This window comes from Ovis canadensis, chromosome 22 (assembly GCF_042477335.2).
Source record: "Ovis canadensis isolate MfBH-ARS-UI-01 breed Bighorn chromosome 22, ARS-UI_OviCan_v2, whole genome shotgun sequence".
Lineage (NCBI taxonomy): Eukaryota > Metazoa > Chordata > Mammalia > Artiodactyla > Bovidae > Ovis > Ovis canadensis.
This window is the reverse complement of record NC_091266.1, coordinates 58,149,787-58,166,472: the sequence shown is the minus strand read 5'-3', so window position 1 is coordinate 58,166,472 and position 16,686 is coordinate 58,149,787. Positions and strand designations below refer to the sequence as shown.

Genomic DNA, 16,686 nt, shown 5'->3' with positions numbered 1-16,686 from the left:
TATCTGAGCATCCATTTATGAAAAAGAAACTGAAAAGTTAGCTAGTAACTGAGAGCAATGGATTGAATATTTTTTATCCCAAGAAAGCAATGACTGTGTTAGGCATGCCCTAATCAACATTTTATATATTCATTTATAACCTCATGAGTTATTAACTTCATTTAACAGATGAGGAAACTGCTACTCAGAAATTAACATGGCCAACGGTGCAATGAATTAAGCAGCAAAGTCAAGATTCAGAGTCAGGTTCAAAGGCTTCAAGATACAGGCTGTCTCGTGGGTTTCCCTCAGAACAAAGCAGTACCCTCCACAACTAACGTACCTCTAAGTTTTTACATGGTGGAGCTCAGAACCAGACATTGAAGCCACCAGAACACTCCCATTTACCCCCCAGAAACCCCCAGGGAAGGTCAGCTCCACCCCCATTCTTCTAAGAGCACCTTGACAGTCAGCAGTCCCTTCCTGGTGAACTGCAGGCCTCGGAAGAAGCATACAGTATTTGTTACAAAGTGAACAAAGGGCAACAGGGGGCACTGGAGGGTCTCAAGCACAACATGATGAAAAGAACATGTTTTATGCAGCATACAATGGTTTTTCAAATTAGAGGTGTCAAGGCATTAGTCATAAAGTCCATTCAGGGGGCCATAACCAGCATTTCCCAAAAAAAGAAGGGAAAAAAAAGGCAGGAAGGAAGGGAACCGATGTGTCAGATGCACAGAAGACAAGTGGTGTTTCACACAGCTTTGCCCACTGTACACACTCCTGACTTCGTGCTCTGGATCACAGTTCAAACGTGCTGCTTACTTGCGTCACAACCGGAAGGTTTGAAAGTTACTGCTCTAGAAGACAGAGGATTTAGGGTAGAGGCTGGAGCCTGCAGCACACCCCCAGATGGCCAGGAGGGACCCTTTAGGTGGTGTATAGTAACAGTAGAAAGAAAAGAATGATAAACAAAAAAAAGACACACTTGAAAACAAGAGAATTTGGACAGGGAAACCCAATGAAAACACTAAGGTATTACACATGGGCCATTCGAGGGGAAGGCAGCCGTAATGACAGGCCAACTGTGAGGAAGAGCTGGTGAGGAGGTCCGCAGAGGAGGCAGGAGACACATTCAGGGTGAGATGTGTTAGGCTGCGAGAAACGAGAGGACAGACAGACAGACTACAAAAGCAGCTCAGCCATACCACGCCCTCAAAAGCAGGGGCCCCTCACTGCTTTAACTTAGTCACCTTTTATAAAACTGTATTAATTCTCTTTCAGTTAAACCATGTTTTAAATTTATGCTCTGTCCCCAACCAAGTGGTTATGATTTTAAAAAGCACATAATCACACTAAAGAACCAATACCATCAGTTAGTCTCCGGCTATTACATTATTCACCATCCCAAGGGCTTCCCTTTGATTTAGCATTTGATGGATAAGTACAGACGGGTCTGTCGTTTGGCTGCGAGTGCGCCCACTGACGGCATCAGCACTGGGGCTGGGAGCTGCAGGGCCCTGGCGGCCCTGGCACTCCTGGAGAGAGTCGGGCCAGAAGGAGCCTGGCAGCTGCCTGCAGGCTGTGCCCGTCCCGTGAAGCCGCACAGCTGGCTCGAGGGCCCTGCTGATCCAGCAAGAGGGCACAAGGGAAATGGCAGAACTCCAACAGATCACTTTATTCAAGACTGAATCCCCAAAGTACATCCGAATAGACATAATTAAACAAGGCAGTGTGGACCGAAAGGTACAATGTCATCCCCACCAGGACCCCTGATGAAGGGAGGTTTGCTTTACAGAAGGCTTTTACGAAGTAAATTACATTAATTACCAACATTTAAAAACATCCAACATTTAAGGGTTTTGAATCTCTGATTTATTAGACAGCATGGAAATAACAGGTTTAGGTTATTTTACAGAAAGAGCTCAAGCTGCTCATACACAGCAACTGGGCTTGCTGAGGGAAAAACAATTCTTCAGACTACTGCACAAGGACACAAAGACTCCTCATCCTACAGTCAGGAGGAAAGGGCACACCAACAAGAGGACAGAGAAATTCACATACTAAATAATGTGTCCACAATGACTAAAACGCATCCCTTAAGGGACAATCATGTATTGGTAGGAAGCAAAACAAAGCTTTCCATAGAGAAACCACTTTCACGAGATGGTTAGGTGGACCTGCAATGAAGAAAATACATTTCAAAAGATGGGTTCAGATGTACACTAAGTTTTCACTAAAATACTTACAAATAAAAATAAGACCTCTCTCTGTAGCAAAAGAAAATTTTTAAAATACATCATGGATAAAACAAATTTCAGTAAAGGATCCAAGTACCATTCAGATACATACATTTGCAAATAATATAAATAAAAAAACAAAAAGTGTGACAACAAAAATACTATTTGGAACTACCTAGAATAGGCCAAGCTAAGTTCATGTTCTGCTTCAGGGCATTACATTGAAATGAATCTCATTCTCACTATAATTTTTTTCTTTTTAACCTTAATCACCAGCGGCTGGGCAACTGAAATGGACATGAGAACTATATAAATGTCAGAGAAATATGTAAACCTCATTAATGTTTCCAAAAATTCATTTAGAGATAGAAACAGGTCCAAATAGATGCCTGTCTAAATGTACTGCAATTACGTTACAATTATTTTTCCAAATACACAGATATGCTCTGTCTTTTCTCAGCTCATTACTGACTCAAACAATTTGCCCTTCTGGGATCAATTGTTTGCTAATAAATAATTGTTTACAGTCACAAAATGATGTTAGGAGGTTTTCTTATTAGTTTTCCTCCTGCACCCTAATAAGATTGAAAACGAGCTGATTCCCCAGAGTCTAACCTTAACCTCGCTTTGTTTCACAGCCCAGGAAATGATGACCCATCTGCTTCAGAAAATAATGGACGGCCGAGAGGAAATATTGTTTAATTGTAGATTAACCTCCTCATGAGGCAGTCTGAAGCAGCTTTAGAATTAGCAACTATAACCAGCAAGAGAAACAAATGGCTCAAGAGCCTTCTTCTCTACCATTTAAGGCCCAGAAAGAACGCAAAGGGGGCTTTATTACCTACATTTATTTACAAACATTTATTTCCGCAGTGGAAACAAAAATCAAGGTCAAAACTGACTCTCAGAAGTGCTGTTGCTGCCCTCCCCTTCTGTTTGCCCAAATACCTTTAAATGCAGAAAAACCATCAAACCATCTCATGCGCTAAAGAAAGTGTTTAAAAAAAAAAACAAACAATTTAAAAAAAACCTCTTTTCCAATATTTTCAGGTTCTTATAATATTAAAAGTAAAAAATGTTCCCTGGCTTCTTTGTTAATAGTAATATATCCACCATTGGGGAGTACGAATTGTTTTATTATCATCAACATGGCACTTAAGTAAATGAAATCTTGTCAAGTACATGGTGACCTACAAGTTCAAAAGAAAAAAGAACAGCATGAGATCAAAATGGCCGGCCAGGACAAGAGACACAAAAGTGAGAGATCAAATGCAAACCCAGCCCTTTATCCAACAGGCTTCACATGCTACGCCTTTTCTAAAGGTCCACCTGTGAAGGCACACAGGGTACGAACATTTCACACTCTGCCCTCTCAGGGACTCAAGCAACTTAGCAAGGGCCCTCTATGCCATTCTAATTCAGAAGAGTACAGGAATCCTGGAAACAGTTATTCCATAAACATTTACTGAGGACTTCCTTCCAGGGCCTGAGGAGAGAGGGACAAGGAGCGGGACGAAGATACTTGGGGGCTGGTATTTTATGGTCAAACAAGTGTCCAGGTACCAGGTTTCCCTCGAGTCTGGTACAGGTAACTAAGTAAAAAGCTCTGCCCTACGTACCAAGAAAATGTAAACGGTTCTTCCCTGTCAACAGTTACACCCAAGAGCCAAAGACATCTCCAGAAATTTCAAAACTAAGGAAATCTAGTATTCCAGGCAAGCCCATATTACTCTGAATTTCCAGTAAGACCTGAAGGTCATTTCATTCTGTGTAAATATTACAGAAACAACCTCTGTGGAGAGGAAAGGTTTTTGGCAGTTCAAATTCTTAAATATCTTAAATAGAATTTGCTAAAATAAATTATTCTTGAATTCCTCAACTTAATTTTGAAGCAATGAGCTAGTAATAACTCCAGAGATTCAAATAATAGTGCCTATTCAAGAAGAATGAGAGCTTGACATTCTTCTCTACAAAACAACTAGGCACAATTTTATCCGTCAGCCGTCTATCAACCTACGGATATTGAAAGCTTGGGAGAACAAGATAAAATCAACTCCAGCCCTGGAGTCAGCTGTAATATCGAGCAGGCATCAACAATGCTATTCATGAATTTAGAAAAATTAATAAAGCCTGGGTTGAATGCAAGAAAAGGCTCAAATACAGGTGAAGCATACTCACTTGGGTTTTGTTTCTGCATCTGTCACTTGGCGAATGAAGATACCATCTTCGGGATGTTCCGTGTCATCCATTTCATACATATACGATGATGCTATTGCAAGCGTGGTCCCATCATTACTGAAGGCGAGTGAGGCGATGCTGGTGGGGTACCGATGGAACTGGCACAGTCGCTTTTTGTTAAATGGATCCCAAATATTTACAAACCCATCAGAACCACCTGCAAGTGATTTCAAAATAGTTCTTGAAAGCAGATACAAAAATAGCCATTATCTTGACAATTTTTAAGATCACAGAAGTTGCATTTTCCCCAGGGAGTATGATACTAGATTTTTTTCCCCTTTAAATATCATAAAAAACCAAGCACAATTTTTAAGAACTCTGCCCACTGCCCAGGTGGTCCAGTGGTTAATATGCCACACTTCCAATGCAGGGATCGCAGGTTCAATCCTTGGTCAAGGAACTAGGATCCCACATGCAACACAGAATGACCAAAAAAAACCCCACACCTGCCCAAATACAAATATGCAGCATTCCATTAACAGCAAAAGTGTATTAACAAGCAGAAAGAAGTGAACATGCCATACTCTACCTGTGGCAAAAGTATTGTGGATGTTGTGAAAGGAAATGGCATTGACTGGGTAAATCTGCTCAATATTGTTTTCTTTCAGTCTGTGACACTTGAAGGCATACTTCTTCTTCTGCACCTCGGGGCTTGGGTCCAAGTACTCAACTGCCACTCGACCTTCAATAGAACTTAATACATAACCCTGACAAGAGGAGATCAGAAGACAAAACTAGTGAATCCAGATACCAAAACAAGGCATATACTCCCAAATTCAACCCACACTAAAGAAAGGTGATTATTTTTAAAATGAAAAGAGAATACGGCTATATTTTAAGCAAATGTTTAAGCAGGACTTAGTTAAGATCACTCCAAAAGTTTAAAACACTTATACCTGTTATATTAAAAAGCAAACAAAAAAGGCCACCGTCACTTACTTTCTTTACCAGTACTCTGCACACTGCAATCAAAAACGTCTAGGTATTCTGTCAAACCTCATAGGAATTTTTAAATTATTTCAATATAATTTATTTGTTGTCCTGTCCAGAAGGGGACTCAAATTCATTCCATCACTTGGAATATATTTTTCTTGGCTTGATGCCTCCTCACTTCTAACAGCTCTAAGAAGAACTGTATCTTCTTCACTGAGGGTGTATCAATAATCCAGACCAACTGGAAAACCAGCCTTCCATCTGTCATCCTGCCTCTTGCTTTTAACTACAGCAAGTCAAGTTTATACCCAAACAACACAGATTTTCAGCAAGGTTCAAAAGTGCTCTATAATTTCAAACCTCTCCACACCTTGCTGTGAAACAGTATGTCAGCGAAGATAAGAGAGGAAGATAGTATGAAATCTGTATTTTACTTCTTTAATTTTTCAAGATATGAAAAAGATTTATTTCTAAAAAACTATTAACACTGGTAATGAAAAAAGAATTAGTAAAATGTTACTCTTAGTTAAAAAGCTTCCATTATAAACTACAGATACACTCCCACAGAAAATTTTGGATATAAAACATCATAATATTCATAAATGCAAGCATATTTGGACCGTGCATTTAAGGTTTTTCATAACTTCAATTCCAATGGAAACTTACAATATCCTGAGACAAACTGTGATCACCATTTGAGGTACTAGCCTTTTGAAATAAAGAGCTAAGAGAACAGAGTAACAGACCTAATTCTTTTGAGCTCCACAACCACTAAAGGACAGCCATAAGATTCCAACGATATCTGCTGTTTTTAATGACTTTCCTCTTATAAAATTCCCAGAGCAAATGACCCCACCACCAACTTCCCTTCAAACTGTCAGGACTGGGGGCAAGGGAGCATTAGTAAAGTGTCACCTCATCTAGTAATGATGATGGAAGGTGACCCACACTGCTCATCAAGAGTTAGTCACTATATGAGGCACAGTTCCCCTCTAACCTTGGAGGCATTCCTTTAAAAAAAAAAAAAATGTAGGTTCTGCTCTCAGACTAGCTAAAAACCTCTATTAGTATTAGGGTACAAAAGGGGGAAACAAGAAGGAAAAAAAAAGGGAAAAAAAGAAAACAACAAATTTCGTAACTCTAAATTTTCAGATTTAAACTTGAATTCGCTGGTTTGTAAATTAAAATACCTGCAAAACTCTCTTTGATTACTGTATACCTGTCAAGCTTCCTGGAGGAGGAGCACCAAGGAATCAGAAAACCACTGGAAGATTACTTACCCTCTGTGAACATCAAAGCCTTCTCTAAAATTAGCTAACACACTAGCTTTTAACAAAAGGCTACTGAAAACACACCTAACAGAAATTCCAATCACCACTCCAAAAAAAAGAGAGAAAGAAAGCAAGCAATGCGTAAAATGCAGTGACCAAATCATTATTATAAAGGATTCTACTATTTTCAAATTCCCACAGCAGGCGGCGGAGGCAAGGTCAGTACCTGCTTGTTGGGGAATGCTCGGATGCAGCGCGTCTGGTACTTGAGGCTGGACTCGCGGCGCTGCTGCACGTAGCCCATGTTCCGCAAGTCCCACACCAGCACTCTGCGGCCTGCGGTGCCCACGATCAGCCGGTCTCCCGACACCGACAGGGTATACACCTTTCAAAAAAGACCAAAACTTGCTAAAAATGCATGCCTGCAAATGGCATTTTGCTCCAAAATAAAGTCCACGGATCATAAAACCATTAAAAAAAAGTTAGCTGATAGGTTCTCAAACACAGGCACCAAAATTTTAAATACTTCAGTTACACAAACCAAGTAACTGGCACAAAATAATACACCCAAGATATTCTTAATACTTAACCACGTATCGTAATAATGCACATTCTAATTAACTCTCCGAAAGTATCTCTGAAAACGATTCTCTTTCTTACTAAAACAAACTAAATTATTAAATAATTTTATAGCCCTCTTGTTTCACTTAGTCACAATATAAAAGTGTAAAGATACTCAAAAAGGAGACAATAGATAATAAAACCATAAAAACAGCTCAAGATACCTTTCAATGGGCTTCTGGCTTTTCATAAGACAATCATTTTCAAAGTTATTTTTCTATGACCACCTTTTAGACAGAGATTTCACGTTGCAACTCTTTGATTTTCCCACCTGTCACACTTAATAAATAAGCCTTTCCAGGAAGAGTGAGAGAGTTAACATTAATTACCTGCTTACTTGCTTTTGGTGGCATACAAACTCAAAATTAAAAGACAAGGTCAGTGGTCTGGCATATGACAAAGCAAATTTTTACACTCTGATGTCACACTAAACACTCAAGACAGAGTTATGTTTACGGAAAATTTTAAAAGCATTTATCCCCTAAAAACAATTGGGTTTTTTTCCCCCTCAACATTCCTTTTCTTCAATAGTAAAACAACTTTCACAAATTATCCCCTTATAATAAATCACAAAATTTCCTGCCTTTAAGCTGACTTACTTTCAAATACATTATCTGGAGACCAAACAGAGATAGCAAATTCATGAAAATAGTAATAAAATGTACTTTCCTGATCATGTTAAATCATTTTTTTTAAAAACCTAGACTTCAGGTATATAACTGTGTTCTGATCATTACTTTCAATTAATAAGCAACTAATTTAATCTAATACTTTAAAACTTGAAAAATCACTATAAAAAATGAAGAGGCCTCATTACATGCTAAGACATCTCTTTAACATTCAGTAATTAAAGCTTACGGTTAGTTATCACTAACGTATTAACAACGTAAGCATCCCGCCCACCGCCGCCTCCCAGGGAGGGCGAGGGGCAGAGGTTCGAGGGGCAGAGGTTCGGGGACTGGGCCTAATAACATAATAACCTGATAATTTCTACAATCTAGCCTTAAAATTCAACAACTAATTTGACCAAGGGAAAAACACAGAATTTAAAAGACTCAAAACAGTAGATTTAATACAAGTGTATTTCAGTGAGATATAGTAAGATTTACTGTTGTTTATTCAAAAAACATTTGCAGAAAAACAGAAATTAGCTAAGACACATGAAACACCGAATTCAAAAAAACAAAGAATCCAGAAAAAGATCAATTTGTAACAGTACAATCAGAATGGGAATTTTATCTTAAATCCTTACTATCCAGGTGACACACAAGCTTCTAACAGTGCTTTCTATCCCCACTGATCGTAAATCAAGTAAAAACACTGTCATGCTACTGACTAGGTATATACATTTATCAAAGACCGTATTAAAAAAAGTGACATAATGAACCTTGCTGAACCAATAAGCAGCTTGATTCAGTGTGGCTGTCCATTATATGATATTCTGTCAGCAATTTATCACAGCTCTTAACATGTTACATACAACCATAAATCAAAACTAGAAACAATGCAATTATTTTATTCTGAACAAAGGTCTTGCCAGGAGTAGATTCGACTGTGATGTGACAAAAATAATGGCTCTTTGGATGCACTACAGTATATAATGACAGCTAACAGGAACTGAATAGTATATTTACACTGAGGAAATAGACTCAAGTGAAGGATACCTTTAAACTGCTAAAACAATCAATCTTTAAAATTAACTACCACCTGATAAAGTCTGATGAGGATACAGCAAGAATGCTCAATTACACTTTCATTGTACAGATCAAAAGGTTAGAATAATACACAACATTTCAGTTTTAAGAAGCTTCCTTCAACTACCTCTGTCAGTATTAAAAATAAATAAATTATAAAAGCCAGGGAATAAAGGACATCTTTTTTACTAAACTTTAAATGATAACCCATTTCACCCCCTCACAGTCAACTAAAGAGAAAGCTCAGGCCATAGTGAAAATGAGTGATGCTCCATCCCACTTCCTGCTTGGGGAAGTCAAACTCAATTTCAGTCTTTGCTAATGACTTCTCTGAAAAGTTGCTTCTCAGCCCTAGGATCTAAAGCATTACAATACATGGAAGTGGGTTTATCACTCGTGCTATCCAGTACAAATGTGACAACTGACAGGAAAAAGCTGACCAAAGTATGATTAGTTTTCCTTTACATATTTAGTTGGGTTTGTAAAATAGACCCATCAACTCTTAACCTCTAAATTCAACATTATCTTCATCATCTATCAAGTCAAATCACCCCAAGAACCATAATTCCTATCATGAACATAAAAAGCCTACCTTTTCAGGCTGAGAGAAGGTCCCAGCATTACAAGGGGTTCTGGGATCCCACAATTTAACGGTCTGATCCCAGCTTCCAGTAACCATCACATTCACTTCGGGACAGTATTCAACACATCTGATAGGGGCATCATGGGTTCCAACAAGATTTTCTGTAGGAATAAAAATAAACCAACAACCAACAGCTGGCTTTACTAAAGATTTCTCAGGTGAACAACAAAAGGAAACATTCATTCTACTGTAATGAATCCACTTCCACCCACTCAACAGAAGTATCTATACACAGAAAAACTCCAGGACTACAAAGTCATTCATTCACCTCTGTCCATCTTACAGTGCATAGCTTGATTCACTGGCACAATAATATGAAAAGCTACCTTGAGTTTCAGACTACATTAAAATGATGGTGTATCCATTATTTTCGTCAGTTGATTCTAGATTCTTTCAAATCAGGAACCTTGTTTCAACTCTATAGTTCTGACTGTATCTAGTGCATGTTCTGATACATGCTAAGTGTTCAAGATATACCTGTTGAATGAACACTTGAGTGGAGAACTCTGGTCCAAGGGATCTGGATAAAACTTATCACATTAAGCTGATGTTTCAAAGAAACGAATTTAAGTGGTAACAGGATTATCTGAAAGCTGGGGATGAGGAAGGCAGGGAGGCTCAGGATTAATAACCACCTGGTTTTCATGGTGGTTATATTTCTTTCCTTCTTTATTATTTATCTGGCTATGCTAGGTCTTAGTTGCGGCATTCAAACTCTTAGTTGTGGATGTGAGATCTAGTTTCCTGACCAGGGATTGAACCCAGGCCCCCTGCATTAGGAGCATGGAGTCTTAGCCACTAGACCACCAGGGAAGCTCATCAAATTTCTAATACACAATTTCTTCCCTTTCAATTTCAACTTTTCACATTATCTCATTCATTCATTCAACTAACATCTACTGTCTACTATGTGCCAGAATCTATACCACATGCTAAGGTAACAACAAATACAAAGAGTATGTGGTTCTGATCCTCAAAGAGGAAAACCACCTGTTTAAAAACACTCCATTTAAACAAGAAAGTATCTCATAAAATTCAGCAAAGATCTCCTAAGAATAAGCAGCTAATTCCTTTAATTATGGTCCCCAGCATTAAAAATCTTTGTTTGCTTTTTGGTGTTTTCTTGAGTTTTCAAACAAATAGAACCTAAACCTGCAAGCTAACTTCCTAATTAGAAAAAACTGCTAACAAACAAAACCAAACATCTGCAGCTGTGAGTTACATGACAAAACAGCTTTCACATAAAAGCCTCTTCTGATTGGATCCTTCTTTTCTTTCTGGATAAAATATAGCGCCCATCCTCCATCCATTCTCTCACTGTCCAACTCATCCTCATTAAGTCCTATCTCTGTGCCTTGCTATGTTCTTCAAGTACATCTATGTCTAACACATGCATATACAACATAAACAAAAACCTTTACTAGAGAGCTCTGTGTATTTGAGTTCCATTCCAATCTCTATTCTACTTCCAAGTCATGATAAAAATGTGGGTAATTCATTTCATCGCTTAGAAATTAACTAAAAGAAAAGGTGTAACCCTGTCCTTCATTCAATAAATGTAACTGAATAATGTTCTATGCTAAGCAATTATACAAGCTGGGTTACTATGGTACCCAGACAGGACTGACTATTTTATAATGTTAGATTTTTAAAACCCTGTCTTCCTTCAGTCTGAACTATAGTAGTAGTTTCTGAAAAGGGAACTCTGAAACATCAACATTATCCTGGAAAAATTCTACTGCAAGGCAGAACACTGCAAGATCCAGTTCCCTTCTGAGGGCAGGGTAAAGGTCAAATACTTAAGTGCCACTTCATGTAAACACTGTGGATGGAGATCACAATGAGTTACACTGTTAAAATACATACATTATATTTTGTGATTCTAACTTAATGGTTATCATTTAAGCAAAAAAGTCCTAAATTCAAGCCATTTTTACTTTTATCTAAGCAACTCAGGAACTAAGCAATTCAGGAACTACTCTTCTTAAATAAAGATTTGTGAGTAAGCACTAGCTAAGAAAACAATAAACTGGTAAAAATGAGGCTCTGTTACCTTGATCGGTGTTCAAATCATGCATTTTCAATTGATGGTCTAATCCCCCACTCCAGGCATGTGTTGGATCCTACAAAATAAAAGTTTCAAGTCATTCAAAACTTACAGAGCTTTAAAAAAAATGTTTAACCTTGGAGTAGGAAATGGCAACCCACTCCAGTATTCTTGCCTGGAAAATTCTATGGACAGAGAAGTCTGGAGAGCTGGTAGTCCATGAGTAGCAAAGAGGTGGACATGACTGAGCACGCATGTGTAACAGGTTATGGAATTTGGAAAATACTAACAAGGAAAATGTTTCCTGTAGCCCAATCACCTAGAGATAACTACTGCCAACAGTTAACCATGTCTCTTCTAAACTTCTTATAAAAACAGATATAATTTAAAAATAAAGTGTGAAATCAAACTCTGGACACTTTTTAGTTTCAGGAATATAGCCCATGTCATTAATCAATCCACAGAAATATTATCAGTAGCGATTTCATAATAATCCATACTATAAGTGAACTTCCAATTTTCTTATGTCCTTACTGTCAAACAATTTTTCTCACATTTTTATTTCAATAAAAAACTACATAATAAGCATTTTTAGTAGTGTTTTCTAGGAGCAAGATTAAGGGAAATTAGGGTACGGACATTTATAAGATTCGTGCTTCTTCCTGGCAAATTCCATTCTAGAAACATCCTCTCCATCTACTTTCCCATCCATATAAAGAGCCACTTGCCTTGCCACATCCTGCTCAGCATTACTTATAATTTCTTATATTGCAATGAGTTTATTAGGAGTAAACAGTATCTGTGGTTTTAAACAGCATCCTTCGATTACTTATAAAGTTGACTCTTTTAGGTTTAATAATTTTTAAATGAAAAAAAAAAGCGTTGAAAAATTCCTCTACCAGCCAACTCCTCAGTTTATGTTCAGAATGAAGTACCCTGGGCTCACTCATTGTAAATAAACATAAAACAGTGCAAAAAAACTGAGCAAACTAAGTAGTCACCCAAACTACTATGCACGCAAATTAAGGAAGAACTGTTCACCACACTGGCTGAGAGCCAGTATGTAATCCCATTTACTAGCAAACAAACCTTTTAATAAGATGGCCAAATTTTACAGTCTTGCTGTGAGTTTCACGTACATTCTGTCCAGAAAAATTCACAGTGTTAACTCCATCAAAAGCTTAAGGGGAGACCCAGTTCCTGACGTCTGTCAAGTCCCCAGGGCCAAAACGCAGCACAAAGCAGCACCGGAACCTCAAGGTTAAGGGTGGGGGTGGGGGTGGGGGTGGGGGTGGGAGGGGAGGGGAAAGAGAGGGGCGCAGTCCAAATAACCCTACAGACAAGAGCCTTCGCCCAACACTGCAAAAGGGACACTGATCACGAGGGACACCATAAAACTCAAAAGGGTGCAGGAGCTGACACGGAGAACACCTACGTAGAAGGCGCAGTCCAGGACGGCGCCGGTGTGCTGGTACTTGAGACGCATGGAGTTGGCCGGCACATCGTAGAGGCGCACGGACGTGTCCCAAGAGGAGACCAGCAGGAACTGCGATGTGTTGGGGCTGAACTTCACCGAGGAGATGCCGTCCTCGGGGGGTTGGTTCAGCTTGAACTCGTTAGAACCGGTCATCTGGGGAACAAGGGCCTGGTGAGAGTCTCCCCAAGAGGCCGGGGTCGCGAGGCTCGACTAGCAGAAAGGGCCGGGCAGTACGGGGGTGGGGCGGGTCCCCCAAGGGGCCGGGGTCGGGCGGCTTGACTCGCAGAAGGGCTGCAGAGTAGGTGGGGTGGGGGTGTCTCTGGGGGACCGGGACAGAGGGGAAGGCCGGCAACGTGCCATCTGCGCCTGCGCAGGGCCGCCGCGCCCTCGCCGGTCGGGCCTCATCGACCCCCCCTCCCCGCCGCCCCTCCTGAGCTTCCCTACCGGCTGGGACCGCACCGCCACACCCCTAACTCCAGCCTGGCCCGCCGGGTCCACACCCTCCCCCGCCGCGGGCTTCTGCACGCCAGCCTCTCCCCACTCCCACCCCGCGTGCTCCTAAAATAAAAAGGAAAAGCCGTGGAAGTGAACCCGGTTCCCAGCGGACTGCTCCGCCGGCTCGGGAACCCCGGGGACATCCCCGGAAAGCCCGTGCCTGCGCCCGGCCACCTCGCCCCGCTACCTCGGGCTCCCTTCGGAAGCAATTCAGCCACCGCGCCCGCCGCCACTCGCCGCCGCCTAGCTTCCCTCGCCGCTCTCGCGCGTCGAGCGAAGTAGGCGGAGACAAAACTCCAGCCAAAGCCTCTCATTGGCTGATTTCAAACGCCAACGTCTCCTTCTAAGGCAGCCGATTGGTCCATCCCAAGGCCCCGGGCTCGGGCAACCCAGTCAACCTGTTCCGGCACAAAGGCAAACGGCAGCCTTTCCGATCACGTGACTGCTTTCCGCCACGAGGCTGAGGCGGCCCGCCAGTGCTGGACGCGTGAAAACTACAACTCCCAAAGAGCATCGCGCCAAGGCGGAGCTCACGCCCTCGCCTGTTCGTGTGGGGCATACTGGGAAATGTAGTCCTTGTGGCCAACGCTTGTCCTGTCCTCTCAATAGTAGGTGGGAAAGATGCTCTTTGCTTTTGACTCTTGGAGCCCTCACCATGTCTCGGACACAAGAACTCCATTTTGGTCAGTACTTTTATAGGACTGAATTAGTCTCCCTTCCACTGGACGTACATATCCGGTGAAGTTAACCAAAAGTGGAGAAGAAAATTTTTGCTCTGACGCATGTTTTGCCCCACTTTTTTCTCATTTTCCTGGACTTTCCACCTATGAAGCAGGTGGTCACATTTCCCATTGTCGAAGATCTTCTGACTTCAGAGAAACTCATCCTTATTTATACTCTGCTTTATCTCTTCATTCCATCTTTCTGCAAACATTTATTGAGCACCCAGTTCGTGCCAGGCCTAGTGAGAAGAGTGAGGAAAAGCATTGATCAGATCAGTTCTTACTCTGGAGGAACTGTTTTTCCAGAAGGTTGGACAGACTGGGAAACAGATAATTACTCTTACGTGTGTTAAAGCTCAAAAGCCTCTTACAGACATATGTCCAAGTAAGACCTTAAAATGACAACCACAAGCTTCTCTCTATTCCACTCTCTCACACCCCAACAACACTCTAGACTTACAGGCTCTGCTCTATTTTCTGTTTCTGGAATCCTCCAGAAATAGGAGAATCAAGAAGGTTGCTTCTGTAATGAGAAATGCTTTGGTCTCCATGAAAGAAAAGCAATATTTAATAACTAGAATGCTGTGACTCAGTTACTATTGAATATCAAAAGCATGCTGAAATGTTTCAATTTAATCTGTGCTATACCATCTTTTTCACTGCCTTTTGTATTGTGGGGGAAAAAACCTTACTTTATTATACAATTGTATGAAGTGGGAGAAAATTGTTGAGGTTAAAGTGTTTAATTTCTAAGGCAACTCAATAGAGAAAAGGTGTTGTTGGTCCTTATGCGTTCATATACACTGACTCAAGTGCACTTCTTTTTGTGAATCGTGATACAGTAAACATACAACCACCACTCTTCTGCCCAGTGTACTGATGGTATTCTTGCCAAAACACAGATTCTTCCCCTCTCTCAATTCAGTCGCTCAGTCGTGTCCGACTCTTTGCAGCCCCATAAACTGCAGCCCACCAGGCTTCCCTGTCCATCACCAACTCCAGGAGCTTGCTCAAACTCATGTTCATTGAGTTGGTGATGCCATCCAACCATATTATCCTCTGACGTCCCCTTCTCCTCCTGCCTCAATCTTTCCCAGCATCCTCACCAGTCCTCATACTTGGTTTTCTCTCTCTCCTCTTTCAACAACTTAATAGCTAGGTTAAGAATTTTAAAGTGCAGTGCCTTACCTCCATTCTAATTTTGGCTAAATAATTTTATCTCCAAATAATTTTATTTGGTTCCCTCTCCCAGTTGTTTATTTAATTCTACTAGTGTTCAAGATTCTGAGCATGAATTATCCACTAATAAAATCTAAGTGTATTTCATTATCCAGTGTGTGTATGATTCAGGTCCCTCTGGACAGGCAGTTGCAGCCGGACTCGATTTGAGTTTTAAGAAACGTCAATCTTTTAAATCCAGTTTAGAGCCTGAAAGGAGGCTGATGATTTTGCTGATTATTCAAATGAATTGATAGTCTTGAGATCGGAAATCTGGCCACAATGGAGTCTTGAACAACATCTTAAATCCAAATGCAAAGCTGTGTGTGTTTCTGTGTGTGTGTGTGTGTGTGTGTACTTAGTTACCTATAAGAAAGAGGTATTCCTAGAAACTAATCACACTGTTGGATCACCTTTGACTCCTAATTTCTGGATTAGTATAAAAGTGATGTATCCACTATATGACAAACGAAAAGGATCATCCCTAAAATCCTAAGGGCAAAAACCACTTTGCTGTTAACTGTCTACACAAAACCACTTCCTATAAAAGAAGTAAGCCCAAGAAAGATATAGTGATCTAATACTGGTAAAACCATCATCTCTTTTAAAAAAAACAACCTATCAAAGTGACGACCAAAATGATATGGATGAAATATTTCTTTACAAATAGTTCCTTGAAGGCAATTTGGTTAAATCTGCACAGAATATTCAAAGAGCAACTTGAGAAGAAAAGAAAAATTTAAAGCGGGTTATCTGGAAGGAGAGAACATCATTGAAATATGTGTACCAAAAATATCAGAAGAAAGATGCAGTGTTAGTTTTCTCTCTCTGACTGGCGATATCTAGCATAGTTCCCAGCGCTGTTTACCAGGGCTCAGTAAATATTGAACTCAGCTGGAATTAAATAAATGCAATTGACCTAAGAACTTTGGCACATGGGTTCTTGGGTAGCATCCTTCAGGTGTCATCTTGAAATTGTAAATTTCATGGAATTTAACGTGAGAAGAAAAAAATAGAAACCTCAAATATGAATAAGACATCAGGTATTTTAGACATGATACTGTGTGTCACATAGACGGATTACAGATATCCTGCATACTTTCACAAA

General features: G+C 40.3%; 1 protein-coding gene across 2 annotated transcripts; it reads right to left on the bottom strand.

The window, feature by feature from the left end:
• Positions 1-1,831: 1,831 nt before the first annotated feature.
• On the bottom strand, positions 1,832-14,092 carry BUB3 (BUB3 mitotic checkpoint protein). 2 transcript variants are annotated; one of them, XM_069567254.1, is made up of 8 exons: positions 13,826-14,092; positions 13,102-13,296; positions 11,673-11,742; positions 9,569-9,720; positions 6,888-7,046; positions 4,987-5,164; positions 4,398-4,614; positions 1,832-3,409 (listed from the first exon to the last, which is right to left on the bottom strand). In XM_069567254.1, the coding sequence occupies exons 2-8, from the start codon at positions 13,294-13,296 to the stop codon at positions 3,394-3,396; spliced, it is 987 nt and encodes a 328-aa protein (XP_069423355.1). In that variant the 5' UTR covers positions 13,826-14,092; the 3' UTR covers positions 1,832-3,393. The 2 variants fall into 2 exon arrangements, with proteins under 2 accessions (XP_069423355.1, XP_069423356.1); XM_069567255.1 differs by having other exon boundaries at positions 1,832-2,159.
• Positions 14,093-16,686: the final 2,594 nt, after the last annotated feature.

Bases quoted from the DNA above. Each gene is read 5' to 3' on its own strand.
- BUB3 (XM_069567254.1), bottom strand. From the start codon at position 13,296: ATGACCGGTTCTAACGAGTTCAAGCTGAACCAACCCCCCGAGGACGGC. The intron at 7,047-9,568 runs GTAGGCTTTTTA...CTTTTTTGAAAG, and splicing joins CCTTCTCTCAGCCTGAAAAG to GTGTATACCCTGTCGGTGTC. The intron at 4,615-4,986 runs GTAGAGTATGGC...AATCACTTGCAG, and splicing joins CCACAATACTTTTGCCACAG to GTGGTTCTGATGGGTTTGTA.